Source organism: Eurytemora carolleeae, unplaced genomic scaffold, assembly GCF_000591075.1.
Source record: "Eurytemora carolleeae unplaced genomic scaffold, Eaff_2.0 scaffold448, whole genome shotgun sequence".
NCBI lineage: Eukaryota > Metazoa > Arthropoda > Copepoda > Calanoida > Temoridae > Eurytemora > Eurytemora carolleeae.
In genome coordinates, this window is record NW_019396364.1 from 69,826 (window position 1) to 93,306 (window position 23,481).

The 23,481-nt window shown below is 33.8% G+C and overlaps 4 protein-coding genes across 5 annotated transcripts in view; all 4 read right to left on the bottom strand.

The window, feature by feature from the left end:
- Positions 1-11,825, bottom strand: part of LOC111701757 (uncharacterized) — a 35,377-nt gene extending 23,552 nt beyond the window's left edge. Inside the window, exons 1-14 of one of the 2 annotated variants that reach the window (XM_023473168.1) lie at positions 11,705-11,825; positions 9,657-9,848; positions 8,916-9,406; positions 8,690-8,728; positions 7,907-7,985; positions 7,117-7,278; positions 6,707-6,781; positions 6,245-6,317; positions 5,709-5,760; positions 4,245-4,301; positions 3,521-3,664; positions 3,109-3,153; positions 1,837-2,958; positions 996-1,617 (exon numbers count right to left, since the gene is read on the bottom strand). In XM_023473168.1, the coding sequence (XP_023328936.1) occupies positions 996-1,617; positions 1,837-2,958; positions 3,109-3,153; positions 3,521-3,664; positions 4,245-4,301; positions 5,709-5,760; positions 6,245-6,317; positions 6,707-6,781; positions 7,117-7,278; positions 7,907-7,985; positions 8,690-8,728; positions 8,916-9,406; positions 9,657-9,848; positions 11,705-11,804 (3,253 nt within the window). In that variant the 5' untranslated portion in view covers positions 11,805-11,825. Of the gene's footprint in view, positions 1-995; positions 1,618-1,836; positions 2,959-3,108; positions 3,154-3,520; positions 3,665-4,244; positions 4,302-5,708; positions 5,761-6,244; positions 6,318-6,706; positions 6,782-7,116; positions 7,279-7,906; positions 7,992-8,689; positions 8,729-8,915; positions 9,407-9,656; positions 9,849-11,704 lie in introns of both variants that reach the window. The other variant, XM_023473167.1, reaches the window with a different exon arrangement.
- A 41-nt stretch (positions 11,826-11,866) lies between these two features.
- On the bottom strand, positions 11,867-13,478 carry LOC111701767 (ATP synthase subunit e, mitochondrial). Its single transcript, XM_023473180.1, has 4 exons — positions 13,388-13,478; positions 13,018-13,098; positions 12,426-12,557; positions 11,867-11,968 (listed from the first exon to the last, which is right to left on the bottom strand). The coding sequence occupies exons 1-3, from the start codon at positions 13,430-13,432 to the stop codon at positions 12,426-12,428; spliced, it is 258 nt and encodes an 85-aa protein (XP_023328948.1). The 5' UTR covers positions 13,433-13,478; the 3' UTR covers positions 11,867-11,968.
- On the bottom strand, positions 13,437-17,391 carry LOC111701766 (ATP synthase subunit O, mitochondrial). The gene is made up of 7 exons (XM_023473179.1): positions 17,213-17,391; positions 16,380-16,454; positions 15,848-15,952; positions 15,380-15,471; positions 15,223-15,279; positions 14,276-14,396; positions 13,437-13,806 (listed from the first exon to the last, which is right to left on the bottom strand). Exons 1-7 carry the CDS (start codon positions 17,276-17,278, stop codon positions 13,693-13,695), a joined length of 630 nt encoding a protein of 209 aa, XP_023328947.1. The 5' UTR covers positions 17,279-17,391; the 3' UTR covers positions 13,437-13,692.
- An 856-nt stretch (positions 17,392-18,247) lies between these two features.
- LOC111701761 (prenylcysteine oxidase-like) lies at positions 18,248-21,707 on the bottom strand. Its single transcript, XM_023473173.1, has 4 exons — positions 21,410-21,707; positions 20,670-20,768; positions 20,029-20,188; positions 18,248-19,729 (listed from the first exon to the last, which is right to left on the bottom strand). Exons 1-4 carry the CDS (start codon positions 21,579-21,581, stop codon positions 18,502-18,504), a joined length of 1,659 nt encoding a protein of 552 aa, XP_023328941.1. The 5' UTR covers positions 21,582-21,707; the 3' UTR covers positions 18,248-18,501.
- Positions 21,708-23,481: the final 1,774 nt, after the last annotated feature.

A 23,481-nucleotide genomic window follows, 5' to 3' on the forward strand; every position in this document is an offset into this window, starting at 1 on the left:
AATTTGTCAATAAATCAATGCTAAAATCGATTATTTCGTTTTCATTATTATATTGAATTTCTTATTTTCATTGAATTTAATCGCAGATTTCTTCAAATTCTTCAAATGTCGTCTTTTTAAAAATAATTCAAAAAATCCGCAGAAAATCTTTGTGAATAATGAGAAACCAGTATAATGAGAAAATAGAAACTAATAATTGAACAAAATTACTTATTTTCGATGATAAGATTAATTATTATTTTCTAAACATGTTCCTATACATGACGTCTGTAGTTTGTTGTGGAACTTTTTTACATTTTAAGTCGTCGTTATTCAATAATTTAAAAAACTAATTCTGAAAACGTATCCACCCCCACAGTAGGAGTTTTGAACGTCGAATTTGCGCTTAAACTCAGGATTTACAGATCTTTAAAAAGTTTAATATGTCTCAAATGAATCCGAAAGAAGTTTTCCACAACACTACATACTCAGTTCAAATACCTTACATAGCCGGTCACTCCCTTTAAAGAAAGAAAAAGGCAAGACAATTATTCCACTGTTTTCTGATTGCCACTGTATAAAAAAATTTTACAAAATAGAAATTCTCAAAAAAAAGGTTTTGCATTGATTTTTTAAAAAACCTTTTACTTAACGTTAAAAGTAACCAGGATTCAATCCTGTAAAAAGGACAGAGTTTGCTCGAAGATGCACAACCCGGACGTTAGTGCTATGGTCGGCACCTCCCGGCTTATCATGGCTTACAACTGGCTCAATAAAAGAAACACTTTCAATACTTTCCTAAAATGATCATGCTAGGTTTTACTCATACTTCATATGGAATATATTGAACGAAGAAATCGCAAAAGAAAAAGCTAAGGCGGAAAAAAATATTTGAAAAATGTAACAGAAAACAGAGAAAAAAAATACGTTTTCCACAATTAATTACACATAAGACACAATACTGAATGAAAAGCTCCAAAAAAAGCAACCTCATCTTTTTTTGAATTTCCCGGTACCTGCATCAATATCATCTTCTCCTAGATCTGGAAGAAGTGCAAGCTCTTCAGTAAAATCAGGCAGCGGAGAACTCCTATCTGGAGATACGTTGAACTCATCCTGATCCTGTTCCTCGACACACCTGGAGCTCTCGTCCTTATTCTTGATTTTTTCTTCTTTCGAATCTCTTTCTCTTGATCTAGATCTCTTTCTTTTGTGATCACTCTTTATTCTTTCATCGCCAGATCTTTCCCTAACTGATTTTCTTTTCTTCTCATCTTTTCTTTTCTTCTCGTCCTTTCTATGTTTCTCGTCTTTTCTATGTTTCTCGTCCTTTCTATGTTTCTCGTCCTTTCTATGCTTCTCGTCCTTTCTATGCTTCTCGTCCTTTCTATGCTTCTCGTCCTTTCTATGCTTCTCGTCCTTTCTGTATCTCTCTTCTTTTTTGCATTTCTCGTCCTTCTTGTACTTTTCGTCTTTTCGAATCTTTTCATTGTCCTTGTCTTTTCTCATTTCTTTCTTATCCCCATCTTCCCATGTTGATGAGGACTTCTGCTTTTCATCTTTCTTCTTTTTAACTCCAGGTGCCGAGATAGCTTCAAGGAAAGAGGTTTGATTCCCCGGGTTTTCATCCCAACTCTCCTAAATCCAAATATAAATCTTTTAACAGGTTTTTTTAGATTTGAAAGGACTGAATATAGTTAATAATGAAAACGGAAGTATATATTTAAAAAATTAAAAGGTTATTAAAAAAAACCTTGCAACTTTACTTCTACTTTAACCTCCATTCAATAATTATCATCTTTTCGTTTAATCTTGCCTTGAACTTACAACTTTTTCAAAAATATTAAATCGTCTTACATTTGAATTCTCCAAGTTAGATCCTGTTCCAGCTCCTAGATCCACGTCCTGCCATCCAGGCTCATGCCTTCGAACCATCTCCTCAAAAGTTTCTCCAACATCGAAAATATTCTTAGTGCTAGGATCGACCGGATTCTCGGCGCCGGCCAACTCAGCGAAACAACGCAGCTTGATTTCCGGTTTGTACACACCAAGGTCAGAAGTTCCAAATTTATCCTCAGTTTTAAAATCGTCAATCGTCGACACATTAACTTCAGGTTCAATTTTTAACTCTGATTTTAAAGGTTTTGGAACGGATGTTGTAAACTCGGTTTTCTTGAGTCCTAAAAGTTCCTTGATTTTAAGCTCTGCCATAAGAAATGGATCTGTCGCATCACAGTCAGGGATTGGGTCTGGAGTAGGATCCGTTTTAATATCAGATTTTATTTCGGGAGATATTATTATTTCTTGTTTTGATTTAGACTTCTCTGCAGTGCACTTTTCTTTCTTATTTACATCTTTATTTTTAGAGCTATGGCTGGATTTTTTATGCTTACTCCTTTCTGGCGATTTTCTAGTTTTTTTCCTACTTTTTCTCTCTGACGAGTCTGAGCTTGAACTTCTTTCTCTTTTCTTCTTCTTACTTTTGCTGTGTCTAGATCTTTCCTTTCTCCTCTTTCTTTTCCTTGTCTCCTGCTCCGACTCTGAGCTGGAGTGATCCGTCTCTGACGAATCAGAAATATCATTAGAATCTGATTCTGAACTGCTGCTACTGTCTCGTCTTTTTCTTGACTTGTGCTTGGACGATTTTGACTTTTCAACTCTATGTTTTGATCTTTCCCGGCTTCTGGACGAGTGTTTGTGTTTTGACGAGTGTGAATGTTTTGATTTACTTAATCTCCAGGTTTCTTCAGACGATTTGTTTTTTTCCTTCCCTAGTAAATTGTCTTTTCTTTCCTTTTCTCGTTTCATCTTCTTCTCTTTCTCTTCGTTATCCTTCTTTTCCGTCTCTTCCGGTTTCTGTTTCTCTTTCATCTTAAATTTGTAATAATCTTCAAGAATTTTCCTCTTCGCTTCAAGTTTTTTAATCTCCTCCTCCTCTTCTTTCAGAAGTCTTGCTTCCTTCTCCTCTTTACTCTCAATCTACAGATTAAAGATAGAATTCTAAAAACAATCTTTCTACCAAAACAAAACATTTTAATGAAAATTTTCATTACATTTTTTTTCTTACCTTTGAATTTCCTAATAAAAGGAATTATTATTCAAGTCTGTTAAAAGTAAAAAAAGGTTTACCTTTTTATCCTGTCCCTTCTCCACATCCCCAATAGAACTAGAAACCTGCAACGTAAAATAATTAAAACTTTTCAGTGTTTCAGAAATAAATCTAAAAAAATATGTTCGATTGTTTTGGTGAATATTTACGAAAAAGAACATTTAAAAGTTCATCTGAAATTTGCTCTATTTAATGGTTTATTAAAGTTATTTATAATTCTGTTTTTATCACATGTACCATATGTGGCATTCATTCCAGAGAAAATAAAAACCAAGAAAGATCAAATAGTTTGGCTCTCTGACCCCCTGCCAGTCTCTGGATCTTTCACATAAACTCCATCAAATAACCTTGGAGTGACTAGGTTTAAAAGTCAAGACACTAATTCATTGTCCAAAAATCATTTATAATATCTATGAACTATCTCTAATATACCTTGTCACATTGATCGATTGTTTGATCTTCTTCTTCCTCTTCTTCTTCTTCTTCTTCTTCAAAATTTTCTCCCTCCTCCCTGGCCTGTTCCTTCTCCTCCTTGTCCAGCTTCTTCTTCAGCAACTTCCACCGTTCCTTGATGACCTAGATCAAAGATCATGCTAGAACAGCCATCAGATAATGAATAAGATGTCCACGGACGACCAACTTTTGAAAATAGTTGCGCGTGGTAGGTAGAGATCATGCTAGAACAGTCAGCAGATAATGTACATAGATCATGCTAGAACAGTCAGCAGATAATGTACATAGATCATGTTAGAACAGTCAGCAGATAATGTACATAGATCATGTTAGAACAGTCAGCAGATAATGTACATAGACCAGGCTAGAACAGTCAGCAGATAATGTACATAGATCAGGTTAGAACAGTCAGCAGATAATGTACATAGATTAGGCTAAAACAGTCAGCAGATAATGTACAAAGATCAGGCTAGAACAGTCAGCAGATGATGTACATAGATCATGTTAGAACAGTCAGCAGATAATGCACATAGATCAGACTAGAACAGTCAGCAGATAATGTACATAGATNCATAAATTCTCCTCTGAGAGTAAGTCTAACATTCATTGAGCACAGCACAGGAAAAGCTATGCAGAAAGCGGGGAATGAATATCAATACTTACAAAATAATGTTTGTTTAATTTTATTTCTTGATTTACTTACTTCCTCTTCAAAAGTATTTCTGATTCCCCCAGTGAGAACCCCACTCTTGTTCCCTTCCTGTAAGAAAAGAGCCAACTGTAAAACTGTACACAAGGATAAGACGTCATCTTGGATCAATCAAGCAAAGGTTAGAGGGCACTGTTATGAAACAGAAACACCAATCTACTCTTTAGTCCCTTGAATGGTCTGTGTTAAAAACCCATCACATAAAGTGGAAATTCTGATAAGCTTCTCGTGGATTTCTACAGCACAAAGACAAGCGAAAATAAAAAAGTTTCATGCAAAAAATAATGTCTAGGTAATTGACTCAATGTGTAAAGATCTATTTGTAGGGAAGTGAATAGTTTATGGTACTAAAACTTGTTGATCTTCCCGTAACCTTATTTTTTCCACTAAATTACATACCTTGAGAATATTTTTCACTGAATTACATACCTTGAGAATATTTTCCACTAAATTACATACCTTGAGAATATTTTCCACTAAATTAAAAACTATAAACCTTGAGAATATTTTCCACTGAATTAAAAACTATAAACCTTGAGAATATTTTTCCCTAAATTAAAAACTATAAACCTTGAGAATATTTTTCCCTAAATTAAAAACTATAAACCTAGAGAATATTTTCCCCTAAATAAAAAACTATAAACCTAGAGAATATTTTCCCCTAAATAAAAAACTTTAAACCTTGAGAATATTTTCCCCTAAATTAAAAACTATAAACCTTGAGAATATTTTCCACTGAATTAAAAACTATAAACCTTGAGAATATTTTCTACTGAATTAAAAACGATAAACCTTGAGAATATTTTCCACTAAACTAAAAACTATAAACCTTGAGAATATTTTTCCCTAAATTAAAAACTATAAACCTAGAGAATATTTTCCTCTAAATAAAAAACTATAAACCTAGAGAATATTTTCCACGAAAGTAAAAACTATAAACCTGAAGAATATTTTCCCCTAAATAAAAAACTAAAAACCTTGAGAATATTTTCCCCTAAACTAAAAACTATAAACCTTGAGAATATTTTCCCCTGAATTAAAAACTATAAACCTTGAGAATATTTTCCCCTGAATTAAAAACTATAAACCTTGAGAATATTTTCCCCTGAACTAAAAACTTTAAACCTTGAGAATATTTTCCCCTAAACTAAAAACTATAAACCTTGAGAATATTTTCCACTGAATTAAAAACTATAAACCTTGAGAATATTTTCCACTAAATTAAAAACTATAAACCTTGAGAATATTTTCCACTGAATTAAAAACTATAAACCTTGAGAATATTTTCCACTAAACTAAAAACTATAAACCTTGAGAATATTTTTCCCTAAATTAAAAACTATAAACCTTGAAAATATTTTCCCCTAAATTAAAAACTATAAACCTTGAGAATATTTTCCCCTGAATTAAAAACTATAAACCTTGAGAATATTTTCCACTAAACTAAAAACTAAAAACCTTGAGAATTGATCCCAATACATCAGGGGTCTCCAAATCTTCATCAGATTCACTAAAAGTAATTAAATAAATTTTTTTTTTTAATTAAAATTTTTGTTTTTAATGTCTGAGAAATTAATTTAGTTCTAATTTATTGCGAAAAGTTAACAAAATTATTGAGAAATTTTATTAGAAAAATTAAATAGTTTTCCTTTTAACTGAGCGAATTAATTGATTGATACTTTTAGTTAGATAATCAAAATTTCTTTGCTAAATATCTTTTTAATTAATTAAGAGATTCTTAACTTCTAATAGCTTCGTTGATTGAAAACGTGTAAGAAATAAAATTGGATTGATTGATTGATAAATGGACTGTTTTTATGCTCAATTAATTTTTGAATCATTGATTTTTTGCTTAATTGATTCATTGAAAGACTGATTATTTGATTGATTCTAAAGTTTGCTTAAATCCTAATTTAATTGGTCAATGATGATTGATTTGATTGATTTGATTGATTTGATTAATTTGATTTTAATTGATTGGATTGATTTGCTACCTCATGTCTCCCATATCCCCGAAGACAGCATCAGCAGATTTCTCCGGAGCAGAATACGAAAATGTTTTTTTTCCTAAATAATGAACATACTGTTGTAAAAAACGGCGATATATCCAATTCCATGTATTGGATATTCTTATCTTTAGTTAGTTTAAGTTTAAGAGCAGGTTTATTGGATATTCTTACCTTAAGTTAGTTTAGATTTAAGAGCAGGTTTATTGGATATTCTTACCTTTAGTTAGTTTAAGTCTAAGAGCAGGTTTATTGGATATTCTAACATTTAATTAGTTTAGGTTTAAGAGCAGGTTTATTAAATATTCTTCCCTTAAGTTAGTTTAGGTTTAAGAGCAGGTTTATTGAATATTCTTACCTTTAGTTAGTTTAGGTTTAAGAGCAGGTTTATTGAATATTCTTACCTTCAGTTAGTTCAGGTTTAAGAGCAGGTTCATTGTATATTCTTACCTTTAGTAAGTTTAGGTTTAAGAGCAGGTTTATTGGATATTAATGATGCTGCCGCTACTACGCCACTGGATATGCCTGCAATACACAAAAAATTGGTTAAAGGTGCAAAGTGCATACTGCATATATTCTTAAATTATAGTGACTTCTAGAATGGAATAAATCTAAGGAATTTGGGGGGCTTCTTTAATACTAATACTAAACATTGAAATTGAAATTCAAAAGATTAAAATGAAAATGATCGGAAGGGGGGGGGGAACAGGAAAATTAAAAATGGTCAAATAACGTACAAGCTTCATCATTTATGTTTCTTACTTTTTCTTTAAAAAAATCCCATCAACCACATTTTTATCCTTAAAGTTGAGATAAAACCTTCTATTGGGGGAAACAGACTGGAAAAAGGAAAAATTAACCTGCTAGTGTTGAAGGTCCAGGCACGGGTTCTGCTTGCTCCAAACTTTTCCTCTTCTCTAGTTCCGATATCGGAGTAGGGTTGTATACCGGTATATCCGGGGTAGGTATGAATATTTTTGGTCTTGGTTCAACACTAGCTTTGAGGCTCTCATCTGTCCACTCTGAGGGGAAAACATAGGATTCAGTCAATTTATTACATTCAAGGGAACTGTGCCCTAATTTTAAGTGATCTCAGAAACCAGTGCTTAGGATCCATTTAATTTTGATGCGGAACCGGATCCGGATCCTGGATCCGCTCTGGAAAAAAATAGATCCAGGTCATTTCTTTAAGATTTACTGAATTTTTTTAACAAAAAAATAGTTTTCAAATTTTTGTTTTATTTTTTCGCATATTTTTATCCTAAAACTTTATGAACCATGAAATTTTTATAATCTCTCTTTTGGTTTTGGTTTTTGGAGTAAAAATTTTTTTTTTGCAGTTTTTGGTTGATATTTTACCCCTTGGATGCGGATTTTTGCGTATCCGGATCAAGGAAGCCAAAATCTTGCGGATCCAACGGATCCGGATCCGGATCCTAAGCACTGTCAGAAACAATGAAGAAATTTGTTAGAATTAAAAAAAAATTTTAAAAAAGGAAAACGACTATATCTTCTCATTGTTACTCAGATAAATGCTTAAAGGACACCCTTGAGAATAGAACACATCACTCCAAAGGCTAATAAATGGAGGGTCACTTAACATTTAACTCAATTTTAATTCCAATTCAAGAATAAAGAATAAATTTTGACCTGATTTGACCTGGGCCTGATTTGCTGGTTTAATATCACAGTACTCGACAATAATATCATCATCCACCTCCTCCTTCACCTCAACCTAGGGGTAAACTACACTCTTTAATTAAGTAAAAATGTGATATCTGACGATCTGCAAGGTGGAAAAATTGGAAATGAAATTAAAAAAGAGAGTTTTTTTCACCGTTCTTGATAATTTATAAATTAATGTTTGGTTCCCCGCAACATACCATTGTCCCGAATTCAGCGAATAAAAGCATTAAAAAATCAAAAGGTTGGAAATGATTAATCAAGATAATATGCAAAGGAATACATTTTTAATATTTACCCGGGTTAGGGAGCTTTTGTTAATATTTACCCGGGTTAGGGAGCTTTTTTTAATATTTACCCGGGTTAGGGAGCTTTTTTTAATAATTACCCGGGTTAGGGAGCTTTTTTTAATATTTACCCGGGTTAGGGAGCTTTTTTTAATATTTACCCGGGTTAGGGAGCTTTTGTTAATATTTACCCGAGTTAGGGAGCTTTTGTTAATATTTCAGCTTGACCATTGGTAGCCGAATGTTTTCTAAAGATCAAAATAATACTTGAAAATTGTGAAAACGACTTTGGTATTTTTGGTCAAATAGAAATCATCATCAAAGATTTGGATAAAGATTTTTTATTTTTCTTAACAGTATCTGTTGAAACCTCCTGTTGAGTAGGACAACATAATTTTTCGGGGAAAAAACAAAGAGAAAAAAGAGTCAACTTTAAATGACAAAAAGAGTATAGATGAAATTCCTGTGGTTTCACTACTTGAGCAAGTTCTCCCAACAAAACCTGAAATAAAAAATAATGTCATGAAGACATCAATTATAATAGTTTGTTAGACAAGATAAGATGGCTTCTACAACCTTTAAAATGATGTAATTTTACTTCTAGACACATTAATGTTCATTAAATTAATTCATCAGAGTAAAAATGGTACTCGATGGAAAAATCAAAATAACAATCCCTTCAACTTTACCTTACGAACAGCATCTTGGATCAAGGTTTCTAAACGCTGCTGCTCCAGTCCACCAACTAGTCCTGTAGCTAATCCTCCTAGTCCAGATAATCCACCTAGTCCACCTAGTCCACCTAATCCACCTGCTTGGGCTCCAGCAAGTCCTCCGAGTCCCACTAGTCCACCTAATCCTCCTAGTCCACTTAATCCTCCAAGTCCAATTAACCCTGCTAATCCTCCTGCTTGTCCGCCTGCAAGTCCTCCTGCTTGTCCTCCTGCTTGGCCTACTGCAATTCCTCCTGCAATTTCTCCTACTTGTCCTCCTTCTTGTTCTCCAGTGAGTCCTCCTGAAAGTAGACCACCTTGTCCTCCGGAAGCAAGAAGAGAAGTCGGAGCTGCATTAATTGAAGTGGCAGCAGCATCATTAACAACAGCTGGAACTCCAGATGCTGCTACAGAAGCAGAAGCAGCTACAGAAGGAGGGGGAGCAGTGGTAGGAACTGGTCCATATTCTGTTCAGTCAATATTTTCTTTTTCAAAAACGTTTATTCTGTTGTTTATAATCAATTCATTTGCGAGACAAACCAGACAATTGTCTGCCTATTATTGCACAAAATGAAAAATTCAATTAAGAAAGTTGTGCATACAAAATCTATGAGATTATTTGAGGTTTGAAAAATATAATTATTAAAAATTTGGTACACAAAACAAAAATAACTAACTATCTAAAATGAAGCATAAATAGATAAAATTTAAATATTCCTGAAGAATTGCTGTTTGTGCTGCAGCTAGCAGTACCCTGTGTACTGTACTGCATTGTAGTGCAGCTGGAGGGGGCGGTACTGTATCCGGGTTTGGTTTGGTATCCAGGATTATTCTCCGGCTCCCAACCGGAGTGTATGGACGGAGCGGTGATGTATGCATCGGTAGCTGGGACGGATACATTTTCACAGTCTAGATTTAATCCAATATTCTCAAATCTATCCAATTTAACAATTCAAAATTGGGAAATTTATGTGTTCCCAACCTAGAAAAGTTATTTTTCATATAATTCCTACCCCTAGCGACATAAAGGAAAATATAAACATATTTTTAATGAACATTTCCTTTCAAGAGATTCCATAACATCATTGCAGGGGACACAAGTTCCAAAATATGCATATGATTCAAACCTGACACGAATGTCAGGTTTGGACATATGTGTTTTACAATTTAAAAACTTCTCCAGTGTCCAGAGCAAATTTTAATAATCGACTGTAATAACTTGCTGTTGTTCATTTTGATTTTTAATGCGTCCTTTGAATTTCGATATATTTTTAAGTATCTAAAGAATCTCAAAGGGCAGGTCGACTTCATCAAATTAACTCTTTAGTCTAAATTTAACTAACAGTTTTACTTATTGTCAATGTCAAAGCATTAAAGAAAAAAAAATTACATTTTAGAAGAAATAAATCTAATTGAATCGTCATTTATAATAACATTTGAGTCATTTGTATTAGAATTTTATAATAAAGAACTTTGCCAAAAACAAAAGTTTAAAATATTCTGTACGACAATAACATGAAATCATTTTAAATCCCTCTCATTCGGTGTATTTTCTTTTCAGTCAACTAGTCTTGTAAAAATGCAAGTTCTCCTAACTAACTCTGCCATGCTAGGAGTCAGAATTATTATGTTTAATATCGTTAATCTATAAATCTTAATCTGTATTTCGAATGTGGGAACTTTTAAGCTAAATCATCATCTAATAATAAGTTATGGCAGCAGGGTGTGTCCAACACGGGATATCGAATAAGAACCCGTAGGTCTTAACTGGAGATCAATGCAATTGATCCCAAGATAGACAACACACAAGGATTACTCTAATTTCAGAAAAACTCATAAACAGGTTCAGTTCAAACCTCACATTGATTTAATCTTAACATAAGAATCCGTAGGTTTTAATTAACTGGAGATCAATGCAATTGATCCCAAGATAGACAACACACAAGGATTAATCTAATTTCAGAATAACCCATGAACAGGTTCAGTTCAAACCTCACATTAATTTAATTATAACATCAGCTGATGAAACTAAAAATTCTTGGGTCATTTTCTTCTTGCCACGGGGCCGGTTTCCTCCAAACAATTTCTTTTAAGATTTTTAAGATTAAACCCAAATATATAACGTGTACATACGTGTATTTTCTTTGTCGTACAAAATACTTAAAATGTTAATAAACGTGAACAAAAGTGCTTCAGTTGGTGAAGAAAATTGTACAGTTTATGTACTTCATGGTCTTTCATTAATTAATTGCCTACTTGTTTAAAAAACGGGTTTAAGCTTTATCACATTTGAAACCAATTATATCATGCATTATTTGTTAAAAACCTCATTGCCACCTATTGTACGAATTCTACCTAATAATCCATGTGATAAAATCAGGATTAAGATTCTAATTAATTTAAAGATTAAAGACCGTAAAAGAAATTTTAAGTAGTCCTCCATTCAAAAACGATAATAGCCGATGCACACTGTTATCGAACGTTACTTGGATTAGAGATGTTAATTTTTAGTTAATCTGCGAAATTTACCTAAATGTTCTTAACTTGTAAAAAGCAATGGAAGATTATCAGAATTGAACACTTTTTAGTCACAAATACGACAACATTTTCCACAGCATTAATCAGATTAAGGTTTCAAATTATGGCATTGCCATCTTTTCTTGGAGGGCCACTTGAAATTACGTTAAAAGCCCATTTGAATACATAGATGTAGAACTTACTAAACAATATCGACTACAAATATAAAAGAATGTTGGATTATATCCCTAATTTAATATGTTTAAAATGGCAGAAAGGTCGATTACAGTTCCCATCCTCGAAAAATGGGCAGGGTAGAGACTTAAACCCACCCGTTCCAGGCAACATTCTACCCTTAGTTAGGATATCACGTTCCACATTCTGTCTGAAACCATGAAATGAAGATTTAAAACTATTAAAACATATGTTTATTAAATACGAGCTGAACAGATAGTGTATTGTAAATATATTTCTAGAGCAGGGACTCGACTACCAACTTCTCACAAATCCATCTGAAAAAAATAAGATTTACTTGATTGTTCACAAATTTGAAATATACACAATAACCCTAAAAAAATTCTAAATTCCCAATTAAGACGAATTTATTTTCGAACCCCGAGACTTCTTATTTTGTTTGGGCCCAAAAATCAAAAAACTAATCTTAAAAAATAATTCCTTTCTGCTAACAATGTTTTTTCAAATCTGAAAAAGGGGATGTTTTGACGAAGGTAACAGGTTACCCCAGAGAGTATGTCGTATATCTTTATATGTTCACCATCACATCCTACTGTGAGGAACCAGGCTCTAATAAATCTAGTTTGAATGTAAACAAACATCATTTAGTAAAAAGAAATAGCCTTGTTCACAATCATGGTTTATGTTTCTGAGAAAACTGGTTCCGCAACTATTCTAATGCGTCGTGGAAGAGTTATTTTTCTAAAATAGATATTCGAAAAATTGAAAAATTACCTAAAAATCCTTGGGAATGGGGGTTCCAGTGGCGTTAGCAAGATAGATCATGTTCTCACGGTTAGCGGCGGCAGCCTTGGCGGCCTTCTCTGCATCCCAGACAGGGGCCATCTTGGCGTTGTAGGCACGGATCTAAATATATATTTTCATCAGCATTTTAGGATTTATCATTTAAATTCTTCTTTTTACAATTTGATTAAATTCACAAGCTGAAAAGTTTGAAAGAAAGCAGTCTCCTCCCTTCTCTCCCCACCCCTTAAAAATAAAATGTGGCCATCGATTTTCGAATCATAACTTGTATTTTAGCGGAGACGAGACAGGGTCTCGTTATCTTTCCCCAACTTTGTGTAAATTTTTTTATAAATAAATATGTTCTACTTTCGTAGTTGGCCATAGAAGATTTCTTCATCGTCAGCCTGTGGACGGGTTACTGCTATACAATATAAATCCCAGTTCTATTTTGAATTAAGAATCTGGTAAATTATGGATCAAATGAACCAGGCAAGAAAAATTCTCCCCAAAAAAAACCTCCTTTGAACTTTCGGATAAAATACCTAAAAGTTTAAAATTTAGTTGCTTTTTAGTTTTATACCTCGTCTTCAGTAGCCTTGTTGGCCTTGTATCTCTGGGCTCCCCAGTAGATACCAGCAATTAGGGCAGTCCATCTGCAGGTCTAGATAAACAACAATCATGCAAGGTTGTGAATTAGTTTTTTTTTTCAAAATTCAGCGAATTAAAAAAATGTTTTTACGCTCCTGGCAAACAACTAGATTTTGAAGGGAAACTTGATTTCAAAAAGCTGGGAGGGGGGGGGGCGATTCTCAAGAAAATAAAAAGGTTTTTAAATCTTAGAAGGTTAAAATACTTAGAAAAATATGCTCTACGTCAACAAAGGCTGGATTTGTACATTTCTTGTATACAAAAAAAAATATTTTTTTGGAATTTTAACTTTTGTGGCTTACCTTAATTAGGGGGGAAACACGGAGGGGTTCTGCGAGGGCTGGCATTCTGTCTGGAAGTAATTTATATATAATAAACTATTCGTAAACGGAGACCAAATATTTAAACAAGAATATCGCAGAAAAACCAGTTTTACAATCAAACAGATTCCAACTTAAAATCAGATTTTGCAAGATTAAATGTTTAACCCCCACTACTCGTTGATTTATCAGCTAAACCAACTAAAAGATGAGCTGATGCTGTGTGCTTTAGTTCAGCTGATTCGGCTGATAAACTTTTACTAACTGATTCTGATAAAAGATCAGGTTTAAGCGGCAGCCTTCAGCAGGTCTGAGTACTTGTTTAGCTTGGTGGCCATGCTCATGTCGCAGAACTTGTCAGCGATAGAGACAACCATTCCACCGATGATGGAAGCATCAACCTGAATTTAGAAAGTTTCAATCATAATTCCAATAATTTACTAATAGTAAGAATGAATCAATGAATGAATCAATGAATGATGAATCAATGAATGATGAATTAATGAATGATGAATTAATGAATAATCATTGAATGAATCAATGATTGAATCAATGTATCAATGTATCAATGCATCGATAAATGAATAAATCGACGAAGAATGCATGAAGCATTGAATGAATGAGTCGAGAAAAGGATCAATCAATGAATCAAACAGTGAATCATTTATTCAATCAATGAATCAATCAATCGATATATCAATCAATAAATCTATTAGATCAAATAATCAATTAATGAATTTATGAAAGAATGAATTAATAAAAAAAATTAATGAGTTAATCAATGAATTTGATATACAAAACTTGCTAATCATTTTATGAACAAAACTATTAAAAAAATATTCAATGAATCTATTAAATGACTAACAATACCTTGTAGGTGATGTGTGCCTTCTCTCCCTTCTTGAGGAATCCAGCCATGGCTCCCTCGACCTCCTTCTGCATAGCAGCATCCAGGGCCTTGGCGGTAGTCACGGTGCAGACAACCTCACCCCTATACATCATTATGCAATTTTTACTACGTAAGTCTATAGTTGTGAAACTTTTAATAAATATCATATTTAATATTGCTTTTTTCGAAGAGAAACAATGGGGCAAAAAGTTTATGGCTTGCTCGAACAAGTCATCAATTAAGAATTAACTGAGAAAATTAATATAATATTTTTCCTAGTTTTAGGTAACCAAAACTGATGGGCGCAAATAATTCGCCATTTTACGCCTAATAAGTTATCATTGATGATGTCATATTCTTTTTTCGGGTCTTGTTGTTTCAATTTCCATATTCTATTTTCATAAACACGAAATTGACGTTTAATACTCGGAAAAATATTCTTATAATTTAATACGTCAAATAATATCACTTTATCAACCTTATTGATTTCATTATTATTAAAATATACATAAACGAGAGAATCCTTAGGTATAAAAATTACCTGTGTGCAAGTAAAAAGATTTTGAACTGACCTGTGTGCGGACATAAAGGTTTAAACTGACCAGTGTGCGGACATAAAGGTTTAAACTGACCGGTGTGCGGACATAAAGGTTTAAACTGACCTGTGTGCGGACATAAAGGTTTAAACTGACCTGTGTGCAGACTTGAAGTTTTAAACTGACCTGTGTGCGGATGTAAAGGTTTTAAACTGGCCTATGTGCGATCAAATGGTTTTTAATGACCTGCGTGAAGACATAAAGGTTTTAAACTGACATGTGAGGGAATATCTGACCTGTGTACGGACATAAACCTTTAACCGACCTATGTGCCGTGCGAACATGGAGGTTTAAAACTGACCTGTGTGCGGACATAAAGGTTTAAAACTGACCTGTGTGCGGACATGATGGTTGAGAAAAGACTGGTTACTGCAGGGATGAAGGTGAACCTAAATTCATTATTTGATTATTTTTATTCTTCTTTCGGTTTCATAAATCATTTATTAATTAATAGTAACAGAGAAATCTTTTTTCTCTTGAAAACAGAACCTGTTATTCTCAGCCATTGAGAGAAGAAGGTTCTTGCTGAGAGGGTTCAACTTCATCTTGTCTGCTACTCCTGCCAAACCATCCAGCTTCAACTAGATCAAATCAATCAAAAATCAAAAATCAATCAATCAATCAATAAAACTATCCTGTTTAAATTAAATCAAATCAAATAATCAATCATTCAACCCATCCACTTTCAACTAGATCAAATCAATCAATCAATCAAACTATCTACCTTCAACTAGATCAAACCAATAATCAATCAATCAAACAAACCATCCAGCTTCAACTAGACTAAATCAATCAATCAAATAAGCTAGCTTCAATTAGATCAAACAAATCAATCAAATAAACCATCCAGCTTCAACTTGATCAAACCAATCAATCAAATCATCCAGCCAGAAAATGTGTACTATAAAATATGCCACCATATTACTTTTAAATAGTCGGATAGATAAAAAAACTCACGGATTTCTTAATGGAAGGATCCTTGAGGAAGTCTGCTAGCCTAGGGTCGGTCTTCAAGGTTGCGGCGAAGTTGACGAGATCCTTCTCTACTGCCTCCAGGGACTTCTGCTCAAACATCAGACTCAAGTCAACAGTTGGGGGAGGGGAAGGGCTATTTTATTTGTTTTATGATTAGGAGCTTATATCTTCACCCTTCCTTTTAAACTTTCCCCTTTCCCCTTCCTTTGCCCAGTGGGAATATTTGCAAGAAGTAAAAGTAAAAACTTTTTGTTTAATTTAAGTATCAAGAAGGAAAAAGATTTTGTTTAGGTATCAAGATTAAAGAAGCGGTGGAAAAAATCTTGCGGATCCGGATTAAATAAATCTTATTTTTTTTATCAAAAATCTTCTAAAACCGTTACTCCAGCTCCACCAGGGTACTTCTTGACAACAACAAAATTGGAAGAAAATAAAAGGTATCTTTAAATATCCAAAAATTTAGTAAAAATTTTGTTAGAATTGTAGGATGTGCTTGATTGATTGAGTCTGATTCCTGCTTAGAAGCAGCAGAGTATAGAGCAGAGGCGTATCTACCATCAATACCGTGTACAGCTACAGGGGTACGCACCTACACAATAACAGTACAGTACATAATACCATCAATACCGTGTATAGCTACAGGGATACACGCACCTACACAACAACAGTACAGTAGAGTACATATTACCATCAATACCGTGTACAGCTGCAGGGGTACGCACCTACACAATAAAAGACAGTACACAATACCATCAATACCGTGTACAGCTACAGGAGTACGCACCTGCACAATAACAGTACAATATATAATACCATAATTACCTATACAGCTAAACGGATACACACCAACCCAATATCAGTACAGAACGTAATACAATCATTACCATTTACAGCTACAGGGGTGCGCACCAACCCAATAACACAGTACATAATATAGGTAATTGATTTTTTAATTCATCTTAAAACAATGATCTAGGCACCATACAGTTATGAAAAAAACTAAAAGAAAATTAAAAATATTTTTAACAACACATTTCATACGACTTTGCAGTTGCACCGTAAAATCTATTTTGTTTGGTAAGGATCTGAAGATTTTAGAGCGATCAGATGTCAGAATACCGAAAAGTAATTGGTCGGGGAACAACGACTCCTCACTGGGATATAAGTAGTTCAACTATCCGTACCTAATTCAATTAATCGCTGTTCATTATAGCCGACCTCAATTTATCTACTATTATAGTTTAAGAAATAGAAAGGCTTTTAAAAGCACCGTTGTAAATCGGGCATGCCACTCTATAAATAGAGGGTCAATTGAAATTACATCGACAGTCCCTTTTTATCTCTTACCAGCACAGCATTTGGGCTGGAGGTAGAAAACTGTCTGGCGAGAACTGCAAGATTCCTGGAGGCCATTTTGTCTGAAAATCAGCTAATTACAATACTACTGGAAAGATAAAGTTGGAGATGAACCATGAGCCTGGAACTGAACCCTGAAGGACGGGTTGAGCTCCAGGTTGTTGATCTACTCCTCGGCAACCTCGTACTTGTGCTTGATATCCTTCCACAGCTTCCCCTTGTTGTTCTCGTTCCAGATGTATTCTGCGGCAGCGTCAAATCCTCGCTCAAACAGCAGGGCTCCGACTAAAAACAAACAAATATTAATGAGAAAGTTTAAGATTTTTGAAAAGGGGTAAAGACGCGCTGCCGATTTGAGAAAGAAACTTTATTCTAATCCATACACATTAGGACTTTCATTCTATTTTTTGATAAGTTCTAAAAAAAACTTTCTAATCCATACACATTAGGACTTTCATTCTATTTTTTGATAAGCTCTAAAAAAAACTTTCTAATCCATACACAATAGGACTTTCATTCTATTTTTTGATAAGTTCTAAAAAGCTTTCTTTTTGACCAATAAAAGCATAACGCTCACTGTAAGATGTACATAACATTAACACTTACATTTGCACTTTAATTTGGCTCAACTTTTTTTTTATCATTGTAAAAGAAAAGTGGAGAAGCTTAAAGAAAATAACTTACACTAGAAGTTAAAAAGTTCAGGTTTCAATTAGGGTCCTTAAGGAGAAGTGGGAAGTGAAAAGGCAAGTTTTTTCTATCTTTTTCATACTTTAAAGCTTTAATCCAAAAACTTATTTGGTTTCCCTAAAAAATCATTTATTTACCCAGCAAAAAAAAACATATCTAACATCTGAAGAAAAATAAGATTTTCAAAATAGAGAGGGGGGGAATAGTTGTTGAGGAAAATATTTCACTCCTCAGGACTTCAAATACTTACCACATATGGTGAATACCATCGTGGAGGTTCTCTTAGTAATCCCCTGGTACACCAAACTCGACAATCCCATTTTTCACGTCAACAAGTCTGAAAAAGTACATTTTGTTTCATCTTTTTGAAAAAAAAATCTTATCCAAAAAATAACTTTCCCATTTTAATCACAGCCCGTTTGAGTACATAAAAATGCATGTTGAAGAAATTTAACAACATAATTCTCGTTCACACTTTAATTAAAAAGCGTCACAAACTATTCCCAATGTTACCCTTAAATTGTATCAATTCAGTTACATTATGATAAAAAAATCTCAAAAATATGTCCCCTTTTTCAAAAGTTTCAAGGTCAAAGTTCAGCTTTGGGGTCAACCTTGGAGGTAGATTTTTGAGGAGTATTTTCCGGGTTCTTTAATACTGTCTCTGATTGTCTACTCTTGATAATATTAACAATATTCCTGGCGGATAAAGCTGACATTTCCATTGCCGAGGCCGCCCATTCAATATTGTTCAGGTAGTAGAGGTCGTCCTCTAACTGAAAGCTGGAAAGGCCGGGATATGTTGAATAATCCGGGTAAGCCAACCAATCCAAGGTATCCACAGATATTACAGAGGAAAAATATTTACCAATCTCCGATTTGCTTAATTCCAATCTGGAGAAAATCTTGTAAACCGTTGCAATATCTTTGTCAGAGTAAGGATTGTAGTCAACGGGGGTGAGACGGCCGATAGATGCAATTGGTTCGGCCGCATCGACAAAGAAGAAGTTCTCTGTCTGTGCCCAATCGACTGTTACTCCAAGACCTGTGTAGTTGAGCGAACCTTGAACGATATATGCCAGGGTTCTCTGGTACTTGCCAGGGAAGATTTTTGCTCCTGGTACACCGACAATCTCTAGGCTTTTCGTATCCTGAGTAAGGGGTAGAGCAAGCACAACAATATCAAACTCAGCTGTTTCTGTCCCCTTCTCAGTTGTGTATCCAAGATTGTACACACCTCCCAGCTTCTCAACAGTATTTACCTTAGCTATTATCAATTTAGCTCCGGACTTGGAAATCAAGCATTCTGGTATTTTGTAGTTCCCACCCTGTACCCTCCAGAGTCCACCCTGTATTCCTGCTAGGGATACAGATCCAACAAAACTATGCATGCCAGGAAACTGTCCGTAGTTAACCTTGGTGGCAACAGTTCCTATTTCCTCGATCAGTAGATCAGCCATAGAGAGATGTTTCATCTTCTCCTTGAGGGACACCCTGGTCAACTCCAGCATCTCATGGGACACCTCACCGCTCCGGGACACAGGGCTCATACCATCCAGGAGGTCAGATACAGAGCTGAAGGCGTCTCCAGCGTTTAGTTTAGGATAAATTTCAGCGAAGTTACTCAACAAGTTCCCGATAAAATACTCCATTTTTGCCAGGGACCAGAGACCATAGCGTAGGACAGCTTTAAGAGATGACAACCAGCTGTTATCTTGTTGATAAATAATTTCTCCATTGCGTATAATACTTAAACTACTGGTCTCTTCCCCGCTTGCTTTCACCAGCTGACATCGGTCTAGGTGTTCTAACATAAGTCTAGCACGAATTTCACATATATAACCACAGTTACCCAAAAATAGTTATTAAACAAAAAATGTATTTCCCTGTCCAGAAAATATACATCCAAAGATATAATTTTTCATGATAAAAAGCTAAAGGATTTGTCACCTAATTTTGATATATTTTCTGATCTTATTGTTTCTAAGTAGATAAGCCTTATTTTGCTAATTTAACTTTGCTTTGTAAAAATCAGAATCACACAATGAGGCCTCTAGAATACTAAAGGCCTTATATTAGTATAAAATTTAAAGGCTCAATAATTAAATATGAAATCCCTGTTGGCTGGATGAATGATGCACCCCCCGACCTCGTATTCCCGCCCATCCACCTCTAATGTAGTTACACGGCCTCCGATCCTCCCCTTCTCAAATACCGTGACTGAAGCCCCTGGAATCTCCTGGGAAAGATGGTAGGCTACAGAAGAACCCCCTACTCCTATGTTTATAAACTTTTAACGCCTTCAGATTTAATTCTGAATGAAGGGCCTTTAGGCATAATTTTAACTGACCCTTCATTTACACAGGGGGATGACCGATTCACACCGGTCCTCTTGAAACCTTCATCTGGTTTATTCTAATAATTTCTCTATTGTTTCTGAGGCAAGAAATGCACTATAGTCACTTTTGCAGAAAACCCACAATGAAATGATCGGTTTTAAATTCACAAAATTTATTTCTAGTTTATACTTTATAAAAAAAACTTTCGAGGATAACGTTAACAATCGTACATGCCACTCTATCTATGAAGGGTCACTTGACATAACGTTTACAGTCCTAACAAGAGAAATTATCTTAAATTTTTTCTCTACAATTTTGAATTTTAACGTGAATATAAAATTGGGGCATCATTACATGTTTTCCTACAAAAAACTTTTACGATTTCCAACGATTAAAATTAAGAATTAAAGAAGTAAGACCTGCCCCAACGATAGCAATTCTTGGTTTAGTCCTATCCGATTCTACCAGGCTAATTAGAAGAAGAACAACAACTAAATGAAACTCCTTCATCTTTGAATCTATAAATAAGGTAAAAATAAGCGTCCAATTGATGTCAAATAATTGTTTGGCCCAAGTTAGAGACTTTCAGGTAATTCCCTATTAAACGATTTTTATACCCCCCCCCCGTTTCTACCCATTTTGTACATAGACGCAACGCTCGGCCCCCTAGCATCAGCGCTCAGACAAAAATTTTCCTAACTTAACCCTGAAATAATACAAAATGAATATTTTTTGGTTGAAAATAATTGAAATCTGGGCCATGTATACAATTGATAGGAGGGAACCCAACAGTAGTATACTAGGTCGGACCCGACTAAGCCCCCCCCCCCCCCCTCCTTTAAATTTTATACATTACATCGGTTTAAAGTATTATCTTCATGAAATTTTAAACATTTAGACCTTACCATGCAACTAGTGAAAGATTTTAGGACCCGTGCCCCCTTCATCAACAATCCTTCTCTACGAAATAACCGGAAAATCCACAAAGTTTTGATAAACTTCGAAAAGGAAAATAGTAAAACATGCAATATTAGTAAATCAAGGAAGGAGAAAATGTGTTTTATGGTGTTAAAAATATATTGAAGGTGTAACTGTATGGAACTCGGGAACTTCTTGCATCGATAAAAACTTAAATGAAGCAAAAACGGTTATGACTTACATTCAATGGAGAGAACAAAACGGTCTTCAAACCACTTATCCAAATCGTCGATTAAACAGAGCACTTTTGATACAAAAACACTAAAACAATACATGGATAAATAATCCTGTAAAATAGTCTTCATTGAATCGAGCCAAAGAATCAGTTTAAGACTGGACATTAAGTCTAGCATCAGACAAGCAAAGCTAGAAATATATCGATCTTTTTAAAGTCTTTATCTTTAAAAATGATCAACTGTTTCTCCATATCCAACTAAGGTGTCTCAACATGAAGAATCTACAGCGGACATTTCTCGATTCAGTGTAATCAGGCAGCCGCCATGTTGAGAAAGCAACGTCAGCTGATTTTCAAGTCTGCTGTACAAACAGGGATCAAAATATTTCAAAAAAATATTTTTGAAAAAAAAATTAAAAGAGGGTTATCTAAAAATATATTCAGCTATCCCCTACTCACTTTTTAAAAATATTAAAACCTATTTTTCAAAGACGACCTTTCCTGCTTGCATTTCTCATTAAATTTATATGATACATATGAATACTGACGGACAATTTAATGGCAACAGCAAATTTTGCCGACTCCATAAGAATTGATAAAGTTTAAAATGTAAGATGATCGCAGATCCATACTTTTTAATCAAGTTTACCCCAACTTATCTTTTTAAGAAACAATACATTCATAATAATTGGAAGCCATTTATGTGTAATTTGCTTAATGTTTCTTTATCTATTGTTAGAATTTATAAAAACGTTTCAGCAGTCAAAATCATTGAAAAAATTGGGGCGGGGGCAAAATTGATTTCGCCCCGCCCTCGGATTAATTGATCATAATTTTGGATAATTTTTTATCAAGTTTGTTGGAAAGTTTTTCTCATATTCGAATTTTTCTTTTGGGAAAACTGAACATTTTCATTCTTGAGCTTTTCTTTTACTTTTACAGGCATTTACATAGTTTTCGATTTCACTATTTCCCTGTAGTAAAAATAAATTTTGGCTTTTCGTGGTGGAAAAATGTTCATTTATGTTTTAACTTAAAACTCTTGTTCGGTCCCATAGTGCTTAGTAGTAAACCTATAGTGTAAGAGTTCCCATATGTTATTTAACAGTTCAGAAGAAAAATTTTCATTACTGTTAGCTACCAAGCCTATAAGAATGATTATTCTTACACTGGGGGTGAAGAATTTTCATTCTTTAACGCTCAGACCGTGTAAGAATGGAAATTATTACACGGTCAGAGCGTGAAAGAATGTATCAGTATATGAAATTATGACATTGTACCTTCATTTTTTTATGAAAATAGATTCTTAATACCACTTGGTGGCTTAAGGGAAAGAAAACATAATGAAAAACAGGCAAAATATCTATTTTTATAATAAAATATTTTGGGTTAAAAATCTAGCTTTTTAGCCTGGAGTCATTAATTTTAACCCTTGAAGAAGTTTTTAAGTCAAACAATTTGCTCAGCCACCATCTTCCCCTGCTCCTCTTAACAAAGTATTAAATTGTGCCTCTGAACTAACCAAAATATCTACTTAAAAATTAAACAATAAAATCTACAAACGCAAATGTTTTATTAAATATAAATATTTTAAGAATCACAGTACACAAATGTTGACAACATCAAGAAAACAAGGTAAAAGAATAAATGTAACAAAATAAAAATTTTGTCTCAGCCATGTTTAATGATATGCTATTTAGAAAAATTGTTACATTTAAAATACAATACAATAATTAGACGACTATCAAATTCAATTTTTATTTATATCAAGCTTCTAAATAGCATAGATACACAAAAACATGGAAACAAAGAGAAACTGTCAATTAAAAAAAATTGTCTTTTATTGCTTGTAAACTTGTTATTAGAAAAAACTGAAAAAAGTCGTCTTTATCATATTGATATATTTGCTTAACACTGTATTAAAACTTTTTTAAGTATGAATTCAATGTAAGAAGCAAAGAAACTAATCATTTAGTATTTATATCTATTATTTATATTAAACACAAACAAAATAATGCAATAATATAATAATATATTGTTGATAATATATAAGGTCTGACATTATTTTAACAATAGAA